Consider the following 19633-nt stretch of genomic DNA (forward strand, 5'->3'; position numbering starts at 1 on the left):
TACATACAGTTCTCTACACAGAAGAGGCTAACTTTAAGTGGAATATTGGCAAAGAGAAGCGTGAGTACTAGGTGACAGGCCTTTTCCCTCATTCCACCTTTTGGGGGGATCCTGATCTTCCCATCTTATTGTGGGACTCTCCTTGGTTCCTCTCTCAGGCTCTCATCTAACATCCCATTTGCCAGATGGGAAGACTGAGCCCAGGGAAGGTCAGCACAGCCCACAGTCAGCGTGAGGCTGCCCGCTCACAATCTCCCGACTCTGTCCTCCACTGAGCAGATCTTGTTCTCTATGAGCCCCTTGCAGCCTTACCCTCAAGCCTCCAAGTGCCCTCTTCCAGCTGCAGGCTTTTTATCCCATGAGTTGGATGCAGGCAATGCCCATCCGGGCTAGTTTCTCTGCTCCTGCTCCCAGAAATCATGTCTCAAAGAAGGCCTCAGGCTGTTCGGAGGAAGGGCTTGAATACCTTTCCAGGCTGTGTGACCCAGATGATAGAAACTTCATGTCTCTGAGCTTATTGATTCTGTGTTAAGAGATGGTGCACAAAGCCCTCCTGGCCCTTGCATGGAGCGGAGCCCCAGACATGTTTTGGGATAAGGCTGGGGCCAGGTCCTACTTACCTGGCACCTGAATATACATATTTTACCTGCTGTACCCTGACCTTGGAAGGGCAGGGCTGGTTGTAAACTGGAAAGCCAAGAATCACCTTTGCCCATACCCCAGTGTGCCCACATGGGACATGCTGAGTCATGAGGACTCAGGGTCAACAATGTGTGATTCTGAGCTGGTTCACAAGCTGCTTTCAATAGCACTGTGCTCCCCCTCCCCCACCTTCTATTTGGGCAGCTGCCAGGTAGGGCGGATGTAAGCAGGCTCAAGGGATTGGCTGGCTTACACTGGCCAATGGCAGCTTCCCATAGGTTCAGGGGCCAAATAAAGCCATCCTAGGAGGAGAGGAGAGGAACTTGTGTGAGACAAGCCACTCTTGACAGAAGGTGCCAGGCTGGGGTCAAAAGGCTGGGGATCCTGGCCCATGGTGGGTAAGGCTGCTACCCAGGGCAGGGTGGCTCCAGGGAAAGAACTGGCCTGGGAGATGAGTGAATCCCAGTGGGTAACTAACATACATTCTTTGTGCATGTTTGTATGTGTCTTTCTGTCTCTATATTTCCCTCTTCCTCTGAATTTCTGTCTCTCCCTCCCCTCTCCCAGCACCTATCTGCCTGTCTCTGTCCCCAGAGTGCTGTCCCCAGCACTCCCCATCCCTGCCCTTCACTCCCTTGCTCCTCTCCCTCTATCCATCTCTGCCTCACAGCTCATCACTGCCTCTTCCTTTATCCTCAGGACTCAGCCTCCACTCTGACTGCCCCACAGGATGCTGGAGCTGAGCCTGTCCTGGCTGGGACTTTGGCCAGTGGCAGCCTCCCCATGGCTGCTGCTGCTGTTGGCTGGGGCCTCCTGGCTCCTGGTCCGCGTCCTGGCCTGGACCTACGCCTTCTATGACAACTCTCGTCGCCTCCAGTGTTTCCCACAGCCCCCAAAACGCAACTGGTTCTTGGGTCACCTAGGCCTGGTGAGTGTGGGCAGTAAGATGGGTCTGGGGGATCAGGGTGGATGGACTTCCCGAGAGTCAGGAATGGGGCTCAAGTTTGGACTGGGGTCTAGGATGGCAGAGAAGCCAGGGAGGCCGGGGAGCCCGTCTTCCCTCACTCATTCATTCCCCTGCTCTGCCATCAAGACCTTCCCCACATCCTGTCCTTCCAGCCCTAGCCTGCTTTAGGGTCCAACTGTTGCCTGCCTTGCACATGTTATTGTATCTCTGAGGCCGGGCTGCACAGAACCTGGTTCCCTGGCCCTTCCAGTCTCCATGGTGGCCTTGAGACCTCTACAAGTGTGCTATCCAGGGTCTTCTCTGCATGTGGCCCCTTTCCTGTGTCTTTTCTCTCTGGGTTACAGCTTCCTCACAGGAAATAGCTATCACTTCCCCATTCCCACCTACAGGAGAAGAGCTCCAAACCTCTCCCATTCCCAGGACCCCTTCCTCTAACCCTACATCCTGCCCTTCCCCCAAGATGTCCCATTAGGCCCCTCCCCCATCTGGATAAAGTTGGCTACTCACTTCCTCTTTCAGAAGCCTTCTTAGACCCTCCTCCATACCCACCTATCTTGTGCCCCAGACTTGGACCTTTGACTTGGTCCTAGTCACAATTAATTAAACAGTTAATTACCCAATTACTTATTAACACATCCCAGTTTGATGATCATTCTGGGGAGGAGACACTACAGTATCCCGTTCAGGGCTGGCACAAAGTAAGCACTCAAAATAAACATTTGATGACCCTGGCGATGAATGTGCCATCACTTCCCTCAGTCAAGGTCAAATGGCGGGGTATCCAGCTCCCCCCATTTCCCAGGCAGCTTCCCTCTCCTGCCTGGGACAAGAACTAAACTTGGAGAAGAACTTATAACAATTACTGTTCACTAAGGCAAAATTCACAGTAGGGATGTCCAAGGCTCATTGTGAAGATTTGCTGAGATTCTGGGTCTTGAAACGGTCTCAGCAGGTCTTGGAGGCAACAGTAATGTTACAAAGTGACTGCAGTTCTGTCTTCCCCAAAGGAGCTTGGCTGTGGGGGCCATTCTTGTTTACACTTCCTTCCTCCAGCCCCTCTTGAGATGTGACCTCGGCTGAGTCACACCCCCTCTATGGACCAATCTCATCTAGTGCTTTGAATCCTCACCTTAGGACTTTGGGGAGAGGGGAGCAATGCACAAAAGTGAAAATGATCTATGTCACCTGCCTAGAGCACCTGTGGTATTTGTCAGATTTGAACTGGGCATTATGAGGGGGAGGGTGCTTCACCAGGAGAAAATCCACACTTTCTTCCCCTTTGAGGGGATGTGGCATCCATTTCTTCATTTGTAAGTGGCACAGTTGAAAGCGTTGTCCATAGAAATAGACAGGCTGCACTCTGCACAGAGAGTGGCCAGCGAGGGAGTTCCTAGGTCACAGTTCCTCGCTGATCAATAGACAGAGTTCATGTCTGTCCCTGGGGTCAGGCAGGGCTAGAAGGTCCCAGCTCTGCAGATCCTTTCCTATGCAAGGAAGCAGAGGCCATGTGGACTGGCCCAGAGATAAAAGGATGTGCGGCCAAAACCCAGGGAGAAGTCTGAGGTCACCCTGATGTCAACAAACCTCCCCATAAGGATTTCCTCCTGTGGCTGCCCCTGGGGCTAGGACAACTCCCAGGACCAGAAAAATTTGCCTTCTCAAACCAAAGTCCACCTCCCTATGGGCACAGAGCCTGGCTTCTCCCTGTGCCCTGGGATACAGCCTCAGGACTTGGAGAGCCTCCAGGTCCCTCCCTCCCCCAGAGGGAAGGAGGAAGCAGAGATTCCCTCCATCTGTGCAGGATCCCACACTCTGTCCACTGCAGTGGACTCTCCTTCTGCAGAGTGATGGCCCTTACGTTGCTCACAGGTCCCCCCCACGGAGCAGGGCATGAGCAAATTAACTGAGCTGGTGGCCAAATACTCCCAGGGATTTAGGGTCTGGATGGGTCCCATCACCCCCATCATCGTGTTCTGCCATCCTGACTTGATCCGGATCGTCGCCAATGCTTCAGGTACTCAGGCAGAGCTTGTGGTGGTGGGTGCCATGACACACCTCAGGGCCTCCAGCCCCTCCCTGACAAGCTTCCATGTGGCCTCTAAAGGACCCCAACCTCCCTGCCATCTTCCTCTTTCCTTCATGTATCCATCATCCCTATCTCACAGCTTCCTCCTTCCTCCCTTCTCCCATCGCCGTTTACACCCCATCCTGGTGTCTTGGGTGAAAGACACCCCCAAACGTAAAGACTCAGATTAGGACAGAGAGATCTGTGACCTGGTGTGGTCATAAATTGGCCAGAGGGAGAGGAGCTGCGCAAACGCAGAGAAGAAGCAAGTTTCTCTGCTGGGGGATGCTGGAAGGCTTCCTGGAGGAGGAGTTGCAGAAACTGGATCTGGAACAATGAGCAACAATTTTTAAAGTGGAGGATAGAATTATGCAGTGGGCATCCATAACATTCCAGGCCCCCTGCCAGGCATGTCCTCAATCCCACCCATCCCCAGACTGAGAGCAATGAAGGCCTGTGGGTGGTGGAAGATCTGGGTTGCTATTTCCATGGCTATTTACCTCTCTGGTGCATCAGTTTCTTTGAGCCTATCCTAGGGCTTGCACAGTTCTAGTTCGGTGTCCTCCTTCTCCAGTTCCCAGGAATCTTCCTGAGGAGACTTCACCCCACCCTTGCCCCCTTCCCTTGCCCTCTGCCCCTCCCATCCACAGACAGATCAGGCAAGCAGGGCAGCAAGCAGCGTGTGACAGAGACCTGGGTTCAGACACCAGCATGCTGGGTGAGCCCAAGAAGGGCCCATCCTCTCTCTGCCTGCCAACACCTCCTTTAGCTGTTAATGGTGGAAATGCAACTCTACATGATCTACTGAGAGAAAGAGAATCAACTGGTTGTAAAATCCCAGGTGGGTGTCTTCAAGTCCAGGTGGACCCAGGTCTTAAACAGTCTGTCAGAGATAGACAATCTGAAGACAAAGAAATCTGTCTCCATCATTTAGTTCCGTATTCATCTGTGACAGCATCACTTTCATTCTGGTAAAGATGAAACCCAGAAGTTCAACCTTCATGGAACTGTGATCCCATTCACAACACTTCCAGGAAAAGATACAGTGTTCCCTTTAATTTCTTTTGCCTGGGTCATAGGACCAATTCCTGCATCCCTGAAACTCTGAATTCCATGTCTCGGGGGCACAGTGTCCTCTGAGCTCCTATTTTGGAGCTAAGAATGCAGGCCTTGGATTAAACAGTCCTGGACTAGTGTCTCAGATTTATTATCTATAAGAATGTAGGTAAGTGACTCCATCACTCAGAGCATCAGTTCTTATCTGGAATAAGGGAATGGAAGAGAAATCAGGGGCACATGGTGTTGGAATCCAAACGGGGCAAGGCCATTTCTTTCCCCCCCCCACCCAAGGGGCCCCAACGGTCATATATGGAGGATAAGGGGAAGGAGACTGCAGGAGGCTGAGGACTAAGGAGTTGCTGTTGAAGGTAATGCATAGGCTCAAGTCGGGATCACTTTTCTACAGGTGCTCCCCTCTGGCAGCCTAGAAGAGTGTGAATTGGGTCCTATTTGTTCCTCTCCAGATTCAGAGCTGGGAGGAAGGTCCCCTGTATACACAGGGCCTGGCCAGCACCTATGGGGACGTGTGCTGCTGGTGGGTGGGGCCCTGGCACGTGATCATCCGCATCTTCCACTCCACCCACATCAAGCCTGCGAGAGCACAGGCTTGCTCCAGGTAGATCCTTGGCCACAGCTTGTAACCTGTCATAGTTTCTGTGTTGCCTCTGGTGTTCAAGTGACCAGGATGCAGGCAGGGGGCATGGCAAAGATGCCACTGTCTCCCACTGCAGAATGCCACCTGCCTGACCTCCGGGCATGTCTGTGCAATATCTGCTGAATGGCCACATCTGGTCACATTCAAGTTTCTACCTTGATTCTGGTTACAGCTGATATGTGTTATACCTGGTGACACCTGCTGTATTTTATAACTGAGCTCAGAGATGGTCTCAGTCACCTCTGGGTATCAGCTGTGGCCAAAGACATTTGAGGCATCTTGGAGTCTCTCTGGTTCTTGTCTGTGATGCTATTAGAGACTGTCTGGTTCTCCTGCTGGTCCCTCCTGGGGCACATTTCAGGTTTATCTGCAGTCTGGGGCTCAAAGCCACTCTGAGGAATGCCTGAGACCTTCTGTGAGTCTTGCCTGATGCAGGTCTTAGGGTGGGTCTGGGTCTTGCCTGGTTCAGGTCTGTATCATCAGCGTATTCAGGCCACACTCAGGTCAGGTCAGATGGTCTTCAGGTCCACAGCAGAGCTGCTGTGTCCTGTCAGGATGTGTCACACATGTTGGGACTGTGTCCGGGCATGTTAACACATGGAGCCATGTCAGACGTCTCAGGAGGGGTCACTGCTGGGGCAAGTGTGGGATCCTTGATCCCCATAAATGATGTTTTGTAGAGTGCTGGGTTATGCTTGAGTGTTCAGAAGATGCCATGTCAAGGAATGCTGGGCACGTTGCGTCGTGTTGGGATGTATCTAAGCACATAGAGTTGTGTCTGTGGGCTCTGCCTTTGCTCTATTCCATGCTGTAGCCTGTCTGGTTCCCCCCCTCCCTTCACAGCCCTTCCACATTTCCTGTGCTCTTGGCCCCATTCTGCTATGGCTGGCTTGGAGGGGGAATGCAGATTCTGGGTTGGGATCCTCCACTGCCCAACAAAAGCCCCTTGCCTCCCCCTCTCCTTGGGGAGAGGACCCTAATGGTTCTCATTCATGTCAGCTGCCATCGCATCAAAGGACGTGATCTTCTATGAATTTCTAAAGCCCTGGCTGGGTGAGTAACTATTTGCAAAGAGGGTTGGAGATGACCTTGGGGACCCAGGGGAAAGTTCTGCCTTTTGCCCACTCCCCGTGGCTGTCTCTGCTAGGGGATGGGCTCCTGCTGAGTGCTGGTGACAAGTGGAGCAGGCACCGTCGCATGCTGACGCCCGCCTTCCACTTCAACATCCTGAAGCCCTATATGAAGATTTTCACCAAGAGCACAGACATCATGCACGTGAGTCACTTGAACCCAGGGTCCCAGCTGGAGTCTGAGGGACACGGAGACTCATAGACATCTTGTCTATAATTCTGGCTGTTGTAAGTGACTTTGAGTCCATTGTTCTTCCTTTCTGAGCCTCAGTTGCTTTGGCTATAAAATTAGTATAATGTGATCCCTGCTCACAGTCAGTAGAGATAAAATATTGGAACCAGATCCCTGGCACATTGTAGGTGCTCAGAAGGCATTAGTTTCTATTCTACTTTGACAGAAGCCTTGGAATCTTGAGACATGCTTGATAATAATAATGAATATTGGGCTAGTTATTTCTAAGTAATAAATCACTTGAAAACAAGAAGGATTTTAGTATTGACAACAAAGGTCGGCCCAGATGGCTCAGCAGTAAAGAATTCTCCTGTCAGTGCAGCATCCACAGGAGAAACAAGGCTGATCCCTAGGAAGATCCCCTGGAGGAGGAAAGGGCACCCCACTCCCATATTCTTTTGGGGATAATCCCTTAGATGGAGGAGCCTGGGGTCACAGAGAGTTGAACATGACTGAGCACACAGGCACGCTGACAGCAAACCTATGAGTCAGTTGTTTGGTTCTTCTAGATGGAGATGGGATCACTCGTGTATCTGTGATCAGCTGTGGGTCTGACGGTGCTGCGCTGTGCCCTGCAGGCTTGTGAGCCACAAACTGTAGAAGGAGCTGGAGTAAGAAAGAGACATCAGTGCTTTAATGGATATGGGGACCTTGCATCTCTGAAGCAAGGTCCTGGAGGGATACCCCACCATGTGCAGCAGACGGCAGGAAGGGCCTGGCAGAAGTCTTCCCTACCAGGGTGGGGAGTGGAAGGTTACCAGTTGTGGGGGAATTGATGTCAGGTTGTTTCACAAGTTACCAAGAAAACTAGTAGAGGTGCCCGCCCCCTCACTACTGCTTTAATAAGCTATTGTGATGGAGATACTTTGATATAAAGATGAGAGCAATCACCATCTGGGGCTGAAGACAAGTACGTAGAATTTACTCATTAGGCTCCATGATTAAGAGGAAAGGTCTGTCATGTAAATAGGGTGTAGGTGAAGCGGGGACTGGTCAAGCCTGGGATGTACAGAGAACAAGAGGACAGCTGTCTTGGGTGGCCTGACCATACAGATAGGAAGCATCTCTGGTCTGGGTCAGTCTTCTCAGAGGCTTGAAGCTTGGTTGGCTACAAGCAGATCTAGGATGACCTCAGCTGGGGTAACTAGACTTCCTTTCATATGATTCTCTGCCTTCAAAGGGCATCTCAGGCTGGTTCATATGGCAGAGGCAGGGTTTGAGAAGACTGAGAGGAACCTGCAATGTGCCTTGGGGTCTAGGTTTGGGTTGGTCACCTCATCATTTTCACCACAGTCTGTTGGCCAAAGCAAGTCCAAGGCCAGCTCAGGATCAAAGGATGCTGAAACAGGCTCCACCTCCGAGTTCCTGAAAAATTACATTGTAAAAAATTTGGATACATACATAGGGAAGTGAAGAATTAGAGGCCAGGCTTTTGTGAAGTGCCTGTAATTTTTCCATGCTTGCAAGCTGACAAGGGAGCTTGTGACTGTTTCCTGGATTCTGCCAGAATACGTGAGACTGCTGGGTCACAGACAAAGGTTAGCCCAGCAAACAACACATGCTTCTTGTGGGTTTGCATTCTTCACCCAAGCCACCAAATCTCATGCAAGTGACACAGGTGGGCTTCTATGGATGTCTGCTCATGTAGTGTGTTTTATCACAGGGGAGGGAGTACTAGGTTTAGGGACTCTACGACTTTTATAGCCATTAGAAGCAATCCTGATATTTGTCCAGGAGGAGTCACTACCTCACTTCTCAAGCCTGCCTGCTACAAACACAACTCTGAGAAATGAGCCAAGTAAAGAACATCAGGGCCTTTCAATTTTTTGGCCTACCCAGCAAAAAAGTGTGTGGGTACTCTGAACCCACAAAGGATTAACACTTCTAACATAGGGAACTTCTTCCTAATCAATTTATAACAATGAAGATGGTAAAACCTAACATTTGTTGTTGGTGGTTGGTCAGTCACTATGTCCTGTCTGATTTTTTGCAACCCTGTGGACTACAGCACACCAGGCTTCCATGTCCTTCGCTAGCTCCCAGAGTTTTCTCAAACTCATATCCCTTGAGTCAGTGATGCCATCTAACCATATCATTCTCTGTCACCCCCTTCTCATGCCTTCAATCTCTCCAAGCATCCGGGACTTTTCCAATTAGTCCACTCTTCACATCAGGTGGTCCAAGTATTGGAGCTTAAGCTTCAGCATCCGTCCTTCCAATGAATATTCAGAGTTGATTTCCTTTAGGATTGACTGGTTTGATCTCCTTGCTGTCCAAGTGATTCTCAAGAGTCTTCTCCAGCACCAAAATTTGAAGCATCAATTCTTCAGTGCTCAGTCTTCTTTATGGTCCAACTCTCACAGCCATACATGACTACTGGAAAAGCTATAGCTTTGACTATAAGCACCTTTGTAGGCAAGGTGATGTCTCTGCTTTTTAATTCACTGTCTAGGTTGGCCATAGCTTTTCTTTCAAGGAGTAAGTGTCTTTTGATTTCATGGCTGTGGTCACTGAATAACAATTGTTAGCACTTAACTTTATTCAAAGTTGACCAATGATATATAAGTATCGAGCACAGAGCCAGGATTCACAAACCCATATCTCCTGGCTCCCAGCCATGGAGACTTTATATACTAATAGTAACACAAGCCCAGTCTTCCCTGGGGCTGGGTGCCTGGGACCAGGAGACAGAGTCTGGGGGAGTGCATCTTGGTGTTTGGGACTAGGAAGGGGCACCAGGGAGGCAGTTCTCAGCCTCAGCTGTGTCTTCTTCTCTATTCAGGCCAAGTGGCAGCGCCTGATCAAAGAGGGCCACACCCATCTGGACATGTTTGAACACATCAGCCTCATGACCCTGGACAGTCTGCAGAAATGTGTCTTCAGTTACGACAGCAATTGCCAGGAGTGAGTCTCAGCCCAAGGCCTGGGAACATAGACCCACAAGAGTAGATGAGAGAGGGAGGACAGACCAGGGTAATCAGAAGAGTCTTCCTGGAGGAGGTGGCTCAGAGCTGGACATTGAAGGACAGGGAAGGGGAAGAGAAGGAGCTATTCCTGCAAGTAGGTAGAACTGTTTGATAAAGGCCAGGAGGTGATAATGAACAAAGTGTGTGCGATAGTGACAAGACACTTTGGAAATGAGGTTGGAGGAGTGGGCAGGTTATATCTTAAAGGCATTTGAAGCCAGACAAAGAGGATATGAACTTTATCCTGAGGTTTACAGGAGGCTATGAAAAGTGTTTCAGAAGATAAGAGTCATGGTCAAATCTCTGCTCTAACATCTGACTCAAGAGAAGACTGACTATAATATAGACCCTGGATGATGTTGGCAATGGAGCTAAGGAGAATAGGGAAGTGAGAAAGTGAAAGTGAAGTCATTCAGTCGTGTCTGGCTCTCTGTGACCCATGGACTCCTCTGTCCATGGGATTTTCCAGGCAAGAGTACTGGAGTGGGTTGCCATTTCCTTCTCCAATTGACCCACTAACAGAAGATCTGAGCTGAGTGGACAGTTTTGGAGAAAAATGGCAGATACTGGGTAAGAGAGAGAGGAGAAGCTGTGCTCTGGCTGCCTGGGGTATGGAGGCAGCTCACAGAGATGGGAAGCAGGTTGAGAAGAGTCTGGAGCATCACTCTCCTGGATCATCACCATACTGGAATCTATGGGCCCACCTGTTCTCGGAGCCTCAGTTTCCTGAAGGGAGGTAGCCTTCGACTTCTGGGCTGCAGGTGTTTTAAGTTGTTGCCTCCCTTCATGCTCTCATTCTGCAGGAAGCCCAGTGAATATATCGCCGCCATCTTGGAGCTCAGTGCGCTTGCGGCAAAGCGGAACCAGCAGATCTTACTGCGCTTGGACTTCCTGTACTACCTCACTCCAGATGGGCGGCGCTTCCGCAGGGCCTGCCGCCTGGTGCACGACTTCACAGATGCCGTCATCCAGGAGCGGCACCGCACCCTCCCCAGTGAGGGTATTGATGACTTCCTCAAAGCCAAAGCAAAGACCAAGACTTTGGACTTCATTGACGTACTCCTGTTGACCAAGGTGGGCTCCTCTGGTTTCTTATTCAAGAAGTAAAATAGACCTTGGGAACTTGATTTTATCAAAGAGCTTGGACTGGATGCAGAGGGCACTGGGGAGCCATGTGAGATGCTCATGGAAGGGAGGGATGGGTTAGGATAAGTTTTAAAGATGACCAATATGGAATACTGCCTGCAGGAGGGCTGCTAAATCTGAAATTGTGAAGGGACTGAGATTTCACTCTACTTCCAAGTTAATAAGACAGGATATGTGTATATACATGTGTGTGAGCTCAGTCACGTCTGACTCTTTGCAACTTGGATTGTAGCCCACCAGCTTGCTCTGTCCATGGGATTTTACAGGCAAGAATGCTAGATTGGCTTGCCATTTCTTCCTCTAGGGGACCTTCCTGACCCAGGGATCAAACCCATGTTTCCTTGTATTTCCTGCATTGGCAAGCAGATTCTTTACCACTGAGCCACCTGGGAAGCACCACAAGTCTGTATACTTGCATACATATAAATACATGTATGTATATACACAGAACCCTAGATAAGAGCAACCTATGTATTATTTATAGCAGTAACAGTAGTCAGAGTAGAATTGTAACCCTGGTTCCCCATCCCTAAATTCCTTTGAGGGCACCATTATGCTTCTATCTTTACATGCAACCATGCTTGTATGGAGGGGAAGTACTGCCAAGTTTTGAATTCTAGAACTCTTTTTTTTTTTTATCACCCCATTTGTCATGCTGGATCTTAGTTCCCCAACCAGGGATGGAACCTGTGTTCCCTGCAGTGAAAGTGTGGAGTCTTAACCATCATACTGCCACTGACATTCTGAATTTTAGAACTAATGCAAGATATATGCTCCCTTCTCCCCTTCAGGGGTGGTCAGGGAGAGGGAAACAGAGAAAGAAAATAAGAAGGGAGCAGTGAGGTGGGAAGGAGGGGAGAGGAGTGGAGAAGAGATGAAACAATATGAGACAAGAGTAGAAAAGACAGACATTGTTCTGGAGTTTGAACAAATCCTCACTGGAAAGAAATTGAAGTCTATAGATCCACAGGTTTATAACCCATTCCTTATCTTCAGGAGGGAAAAGGAATCTCTGAATTTATTGGGTTGCCAAAAACCCAAACAAGCTTTTTGGCCAACCCAATACTATTATACAAAGTGAGCAAATGGCACTGAGGCAATGCTCAGTCTCTAGTTTATAAATTAAGTTTCCATTTAGTCATCCTTTAACCCAGGTTGCATCATATAGAAACATGAAAACATTTATGGATCTTTGATTCCATTCACCAGGGACAATTTAAGAGGCAAAGTGGTCAAGAGGAAGTCTGTGTGGTGGGCCCTCTAGTGATAGTGTCCAGGAATTCACGATGGCCTTGGGCTTCTAGATGGATGATGGAGATGTTCAAAGATTGTCTCAGGTTAGACTCAGGTGCCTTCAGAGCTGGTGTGATTCTGGGGATCTTGCTTTCTCTCCAGGATGAAGATGGGAAAGGATTGTCAGATGAAGATATCCGAGCTGAAGCTGACACCTTCATGTTTGAAGGTGAGAGTCCCAGTGTGGGACTACAGAAGGGGAAAGAACTTGCTGAATGAACCCTGGGCCACCCTATCCCTCCCCATCCTCTCCATGGGCCTTAATGTGAGGGAGCTGTCTGTGCTCTGGTGCTGAAGTAACCCAGAGGCCCAAGCCTTTCTGAATGCTTCTCAGGCCATGATACCACAGCCAGTGGTCTCTCCTGGATTCTGTACAACCTTGCCAAGCACCCAGAATACCAGGAGCGCTGCCGGCAGGAGGTGCAAGAGCTCCTGAAGGACCGTGAGCCTAAAAACATTGAATGGTAAGTCCAAGTCTCCTGGTCTGTTTCTGAGCCCCTCTCATTGGCTCTGTTGAGAAGAGAGGGTTAGTTGGTTCTGTCATTGTTGCTTAGTAGGAATACGATCAGAGACTTGGCAGGATCTAGTACTCAGCATGGATAGTACAGCAAAGTTTGTTGGCTTTTTGGACAGAGTCCTGGATTTCTGAGACAATTAACAGCAAGGTGATACCACTTAGCACATATTCAGAAAGTGAAGTTCCCCTCCACTCTCTTATTTTTCTCTCAAAATAACATATCTTCAAAAATCTTCATTCCCTGAGTGTTTGCTCATCTCCTGCTCCATAATTCCTCATGTTGTATAGTCCAGGATTCACAGGGAACTTTTAGGGACTAAACCCATTCAACTCCTGTCCAGAAACACCTGGATCTTTGTCCATCCAGTTCCCATTTAGGAAACACTACCAAACTGCCATCCTATCCCCAGTTCTATGCCATCTCTAATTCATCTCAGCCCGATTCTGTATCCTGGAGACTCAGGAAGGACCAGACCCAGTCTTTGTCTTTCAGGAACTCCCAGTCTGGTGGAGATAGTATCAGGTCAGAACACTTCCAGTGTACACAGGCAAGGCTGGGATGTGGAGCAAGAGAGGAAAAGCTGAGAATGGACAAAAGTGCCCCAGATGAAACCCTGAAAGATGATGAGTAGACATTTGGGTGCATTTGAAGTGCAGTTAAATCAAGAAGACAGTCAGGTAAAAATTAAATAATGTGGGGAAAGGAGAGAAAGACAGGGAGAGGGAAGAGAGGGAGTAGGTTTAATTGAATGTATGATTTGCTTGTGGAAAACAGATTACATCATAATATTAACATACACTATCCTAGAGTGTGGAATAAATATCCATTTTGCATATTCACATTAGCCTTTTAAAAGGCGTAGCCAAAAAATAAAAATAAAAGGCATAGCCATTAACCTTTTAATAGTCTAAAACTTTAGTATAAAGATCTTATGCAACTTTTGCTAAATTAATCCTTAAGTACCCTTGTTGCTATAGTGAGTCATATACTCTAGTTGGATTGAGAACTTTAAGTTCATTTGGAATACTGACATTCACATTTCTTGCTAATTTTAATGCATATATTTTATATCATCATCTTTTCTTACATAATCTATTCTATATTTCAAATTAAAAAATTAATAATTTATGGATGTAAATTTCTTGCCCAGCTAAACCTGGAGTCTCACACCAATAGGAAATATGAAGATTATTTGATAAAAATTTGGAACATGTAGGTAGCTCCATGGAAAAAGTGAATTCAAACTGCTCTTATATCTTATAGGAAAATAACATCTACATTAATCAAAGATTTTAAATATATAGTTAAGGAGTCTCAAGGTGGATGGAGGAGCCTGGTAGGCTGCAGTCCCTGGGGTCACTAACTGAGCGGCTTCGCTTTCATGCATTGGAGAAGGAATTGGCAACCCACTCCAGTGTTCTTGCCTGGAGAATCCCAGGGATAGGGGAGCCTGGTGGGCTGCTGTCTATGGGGTCGCACAGAGTCGGACACGACTGAAGCGACTTAGCAGCAGCAGCAGCAAGGGCTCTAAAGAAAATAACGGGCAATTATTTTATAGATCCAGAATAGGAAATGCCCTATTTTGGACACAGGTCCCAAGAGATGTACAAAAAGAGAGTGATGTGCAGTTGCATGAAAAAGGTACAGTGCAATGTGTATAGTTTATAGTATGCCACTATATAATTTTTTTTTTTTAGCAGTTTTCATAATTTAATGTTTTTTTTTAGCAGTTTTCATAATTTAATGTTTTTTTTTTGTTTTTTTTTAGCAGTTTTCATAATTTAATGTTTTTTTTTGTTTTTTTTTTTTTTTTAGCACACTATATAATTTTTAATGCAAAACAGTACCTATGGAAGAATACATAAAAAATAACTATTAGTCTTTCCCATTCTATTGTTTTTCTCTATTTCTTTGCACTGATCACTGAGGAAGGCTTTCTTAGCTCTCTGTGCTATTCTTTGGAACTCTGCATTCAGATGCTTATATCTTTCCTTTTCTCCTTTGCCTTTAGCTTCTCTTCTTTTCTCAGCTATTTGTAAGGCTTCCTCAGACAACCATTTTGCCTTTTTGCATTTTTTTTCTTGGGGATGGTCTTGATCACTGCCTCCTGTACAATGTCACAAACCTCTGTCCATAGTTCTTCAGGCACTCTATCAGATCTAATCCCTTGAGTCTATGTTAAGAATGTAACATATAGTGTTGATACTATGTATAAAATAGATAACTAATAAGAACCTACTGTATAGCATAAGGAAACTCTATTCAATGCTCTGTGGTGACAGAATGGGAAGGAAATAAAAAATGAGGGGATACATTCACTTTCCTGTATAGTAGAAATAAATAAAATGTTGTAAACCAACTGTACTCCAATAAAAACTTTTTACAAAGGAATTTAAATCACCACCCAAAATGAAGGGGATTAAAGAAAAAGAATTCAGTCCCCTTACTGAATCTTCGATGTCTATAAAAGTTTTCCAGTGAATTCTCTTATTTATTAAGTATAAAATCACTGTCTGCCAAAAATGACATATTCACCCCTCCCCATTTCAAATGGCATTATGCTCCTTTATCCCACCTAATTGCATTAGCTAGTGTCTCTAGTGCTGTAATAAATAAGAGTAAACATTGAATCTGATCTTTTACTCATTTGCCTTTTGACTTTGCTGTCTTGCCATAAATAATATTTTGTTTTTATACAAATTTGTAAATGTGTTTCTGGTTGGCTCTTCCATGTTTTGCTTTAAAAAGTTATAAAAATATCTCACTAAACTTTCTGTGGTACTTCTATGACATTGCTTTTTTTTCTTTATTTTTAAGAACCATTTTTTTGATGTATGATGGACAAAGAAAAAGCTGTACATAAATAATGTATACAACCTAATGTGTTTGGAGATATTTAAACCAACAATCCAATTTTGTTATAGATAGAGAGGGTCTTATGAGGCACAAGGAGGGCTGGTTGTATGTCTCTATTTTTGCTCCCTGGATAATTGTCATGGGGTTTCCTTAGGGACGATCTGGCCCAGTTGCCCTTCCTGACCATGTGCATCAAGGAGAGTCTGCGGTTGCACCCCCCTGTCTTGGTCATCTCCCGCCGCTGTACCCAGGACACTGAACTTCCAGATGGCCGGGTCATCCCCAAAGGTGCCCACAGTGACTAGGGGAGGAGGTTCCTGGTGAGAAAGAGGGGCCAGTCAGGCAGGTGGGGCCTAGACCTGACTGCCCTTCCTCTCCCACAGGTGTTATCTGCCTCATCAGTATTTTCGGGACCCACCACAACCCATCTGTGTGGCCAAACCCTGAGGTGATGCCTCCCTTATCCTTGTCCACTCCCCTCAGGGGACCCAGGGGAGGGTGCAGGGTTCTGGCTTCTGGCAAATCAGCCATCACCTCCCCCTACTATACAAACATCTGCCAAGTAGCCCTGTCTTTTCTTGCCCCCAGGTCTTTGATCCCTTCCGCTTTGACCCAGAAAACATCAAAGGGAGGTCATCTGTGGCTTTTGTTCCCTTCTCCGTGGGGCCCAGGTGAAGACAGAGGCCATCTGAGATGGGGGTGAAGAGGTGGGGGGAGGGGACTGGGGGTGAAATTCCAGGTTAACTCTGGGGGCCAGGAAGGGGGAAAACTTTAAGATGGTCGCTTTCTCTCCACTCCCCCCAGGCATTGTGGTAAGGGTCTGGGGAATGGTGGTGGGCTCAAGGAAGGGTTCATGGTGTGCTGAGGGGACCCGCTCCCCTGTCTACTGGTCTGAGTTCAGCACTGGAGAGTGGACTAGGGTCTGGAGATATGCAAGCCCACATAGGGTTCCAGGCATGGTTAGCTTCTTTATACTATGGGTGGAAATGGGGGTTGTGGGCCAGATACCAGGCGCTTTGGGGTCCGGGTGAGGGTTCCAGGTGCAGTCAAAGCCCCCACTCCCGCCCACAGGAACTGTATCGGGCAGACATTCGCCATGACTGAGATGAAGGTGGTCCTAGCGCTCACGCTACTGCGGTTCCGCGTCCTGCCAGACAAGGAGGAGCCTCGCAAGAAGCCAGAGCTGATCCTGCGCGCGGAGGGCGGACTTTGGCTGCGGGTGGAGCCACTGAGCGCAGGCCAGCAATGACCCATCACCTTCTTACCTGGGATCCATCGTGACCCTAGACACCTCCAGATTCCCAGAAATAAAACTGTGCTTGTCATTTCTGTTCCAGTCTCATTGATGGCCAGCAGGGGCGCCTGGGGCCTGGAAGGATCCAGGCGGGTGGGCGTGGCTGTGAACCTCGGAGGTGGGGGAAGGAGGGAGGGGAGGGGGAATGGGGGCAGGTATAGTTATGAAAGCTGGAGCTCCATCTTGGATCATGAGGACAAGACTACTCCTTAGGGAAGGTGGAGCAGAGAGCTAGATGTAGTCAGGATCAGATGTCCCTGGACCCACCATTCCATCCCGTTCCAGTCTGCCATTTACTAGCTGTTTGGTTTGGGGAAAATCATATCACTCTCTAAGCCTCAGTGTCTTTATTACATAACAGTAGCCACTTCATTGCCATGTTGTGAAGATTTATAAACAAGGGTGTGCAGATGACTGACAGTATCTGGTAAGCATCCTCAGTAAGTGTTCATTTCCTCCCTTTGTTTTGCATCATTTTCTCAAACTTAACATGTTTTAAAGTTACATTTAAGTTTTAGGACTTATGAGAACCTGCTGTTGAAGAAAACTGTCATTAGAAGCTTCAGTAAATTCCAAATCTCCATAATTACATCTGTTACATAGTTACAAGCTGCTTTGATGCGACGCTAGTCTGAAGCTAGGAGACGAAAAAAAAATTCCCCTCAGGGGAGCATGACCCAGGATTTCGTATTCATCTAGATGTTCTAGGAAGTGGGGGTCAAGAGGGTCCACAACAGCACAAGAGTGAGAGGGGTGAAGGGGGCAGTCATGGGGCCGTTTCCTTCAGCACCTGGGACAGCGGCTGCTCCAGGACTAGCCCCCCCTCAGGCTGTCAGGTGTCCTGGGATAGGGTCAGTCTCAGACCCCTTCAGGGGCTAGAAGATTCACTGGTTGCAAAATAAGAAAGAAATGTTGTAAAAATGATATAAGTAAGCATTTAACACACTCTAAGCTGAAAATTGCATATGTTTTTCTTTTTCTTGGGTTCTTTAAAATGTTTTTCTTTTCCCACCAATGATACCCTGTCATAGAAGAAACTATAGATAAGAAAAAGTAACAAATAAAAATCATATCCATAATCTAAACATGTCAAAGTAATCTCCATTCATATTCTCTCACATATTCTGCTAAATTTAAAATTCTATGTAATCCTTGTTGTTGCTGTTCGGTTGCCCAGCTGTGTCCAGCTCTTTGTGACCCCATGGGCCACAGCACATGTAATCCTTATAGCAGTAAAAATTTGACCTTGTATCTAAATGTATTACATTTACATGTAATCTCCTTCTTTTTTAAACTTCTTCTTAATAATTCTATTTTACTGACTAAGATGGCTTCTTCAGTGGCTCAGCAGTAAAGAATCCACCTGCCAATGCAGGAGACACAGGTATGATCCCTGGAGGAGGGCGTGGCAAGCCACTCTAGTATTCTTGCCTGAAAAATTCCACGGACGGAGGAGCCTGACAGATTAAGTCCCTGGGGGTCTCAAAAAGTCAGATATGACTGAAGCAACTGAATATGGCCCAGCACTAAGAAGCACATGGAAATGTACCCAACATCATTAATTGTTAGGGAAATGCAAATCAATGCAACAATGTGATATCAGGTCACACTCACTAGGATGACAAGACTATAAAACAATGGAAAATAACAAGTGTTGGTGAGGATGTGGCCATTGGAATCCTCATACATTGCTGTTGAGAATGCAAAATGGTGCAGCAACTGTGGAAAATTGTCTGGTGTTTTTCCTCAATAAATTAAACCTCTTGTCCAACTCTTTGTGACCCCATGGACTGTATCTCACCAGGGTCATCTGTCCATGGAATTCTCCAGGCAAGAATACTGGAGTGGGTTGCAATTTCCTTCTCCACGTGATCTTTCTGACCCAGGGATTGAACTCAGATCTCCTGCATTGCAGGCATACTCTTTACTGACTAAGCTACAGGGAAGACCTCAAATTAAACCTAGAATTACCAATTGACCCTGCCATCCTACACCTAGGAATGTACCCCCAAAGAATTGAAAACAGGTGCTTAAACAAAATGTTGTACACAACTCTTCACAGTGGCACCATCCACAGTTGCTGAAAGTTCAACTTTGGGAAGCAATTCAAATTTCCATTAACAGAAAACTGAATAAATAAAATGAGATATATCCATAACAAGAAATATTATTGGGTCATAAAAAGAAATGAAGCAAAGATTTCCTTGGCAGCTCAGTGGTTAAACTCCGTGCTTCCAATGCAGGAGGTGTGAGATTGATCCCTGGTTGGGAAACTAAGCCATGTGCCATGGCCAAAAAAATTGTTTAAAAAAAAAAGGAATGAAACACTACAATGTGAATGAACTTTGAAAACAGGCTAAGTGAAAGGAGTCGGACATGAAAGGTCACATATATTGTATGATTCCATTTATATGAAATGTACAGAATACGTTAATCCATAGAGATAGATCTAGGAGCTGGGGGAGGAAGCAGAGAGTGACTGCTAATGGGTACAGGTCTCATTTTCTGATGACAAAAATACCTTGGAACTAGATAAAGGAGAGGTGGTGGTTGCACAACACGGTGAATGTACTAGAGGCATGGATTTGAACACTTCTAATGTTATGAATTTTGTGAATGTATGAATTTTATGTAAGTTTACCTCAATCAAAAATGTTATTTTATCTTCCATTTTTCTTGTAATCTGGATTTTTCATATACTAATACATCATGAACATCTTTCCACAATAGACAGTCATCATCTTGGCAGTCTTTAAAATTTTTTAATGTTAAATATTCAAGCCACTCTTTATTTTTGATCTCTTTATGAA

General features: G+C 46.8%; 1 protein-coding gene across 4 annotated transcripts; it reads left to right on the forward strand.

The window, feature by feature from the left end:
* Positions 1–934: 934 nt before the first annotated feature.
* On the forward strand, positions 935–16858 carry LOC110121649 (cytochrome P450 4F2-like). Of its 4 annotated transcripts, none has more exons than XM_020868913.2 (13): positions 935–1040; positions 1342–1570; positions 3479–3623; positions 6388–6441; positions 6536–6663; positions 9533–9654; positions 10520–10790; positions 12258–12324; positions 12490–12619; positions 15684–15817; positions 15913–15977; positions 16118–16200; positions 16601–16858. In XM_020868913.2, the coding sequence occupies exons 2-13, from the start codon at positions 1373–1375 to the stop codon at positions 16776–16778; spliced, it is 1575 nt and encodes a 524-aa protein (XP_020724572.2). In that variant the 5' UTR covers positions 935–1040; positions 1342–1372; the 3' UTR covers positions 16779–16858. The 4 variants fall into 4 exon arrangements, with proteins under 4 accessions (XP_020724572.2, XP_020724573.2, XP_020724574.2 ...); XM_020868914.2 differs by having other exon boundaries at positions 935–1036; XM_020868915.2 differs by having other exon boundaries at positions 978–995.
* Positions 16859–19633: the final 2775 nt, after the last annotated feature.

The sequence above is a fragment of the Odocoileus virginianus genome, chromosome 3 (genome assembly GCF_023699985.2).
Source record: "Odocoileus virginianus isolate 20LAN1187 ecotype Illinois chromosome 3, Ovbor_1.2, whole genome shotgun sequence".
Classification (NCBI taxonomy): domain Eukaryota; kingdom Metazoa; phylum Chordata; class Mammalia; order Artiodactyla; family Cervidae; genus Odocoileus; species Odocoileus virginianus.

Coding starts and splice junctions, on each gene's coding strand:
- LOC110121649 (XM_020868913.2), top strand. CDS start 1,373: ATGCTGGAGCTGAGCCTGTCCTGGCTGGGACTTTGGCCAGTGGCAGCC. Junction 15,818..15,912: donor TGGCCGGGTCATCCCCAAAG/GTGCCCACAGTG, acceptor CCTCTCCCACAG/GTGTTATCTGCCTCATCAGT. Junction 15,978..16,117: donor CTGTGTGGCCAAACCCTGAG/GTGATGCCTCCC, acceptor TCTTGCCCCCAG/GTCTTTGATCCCTTCCGCTT.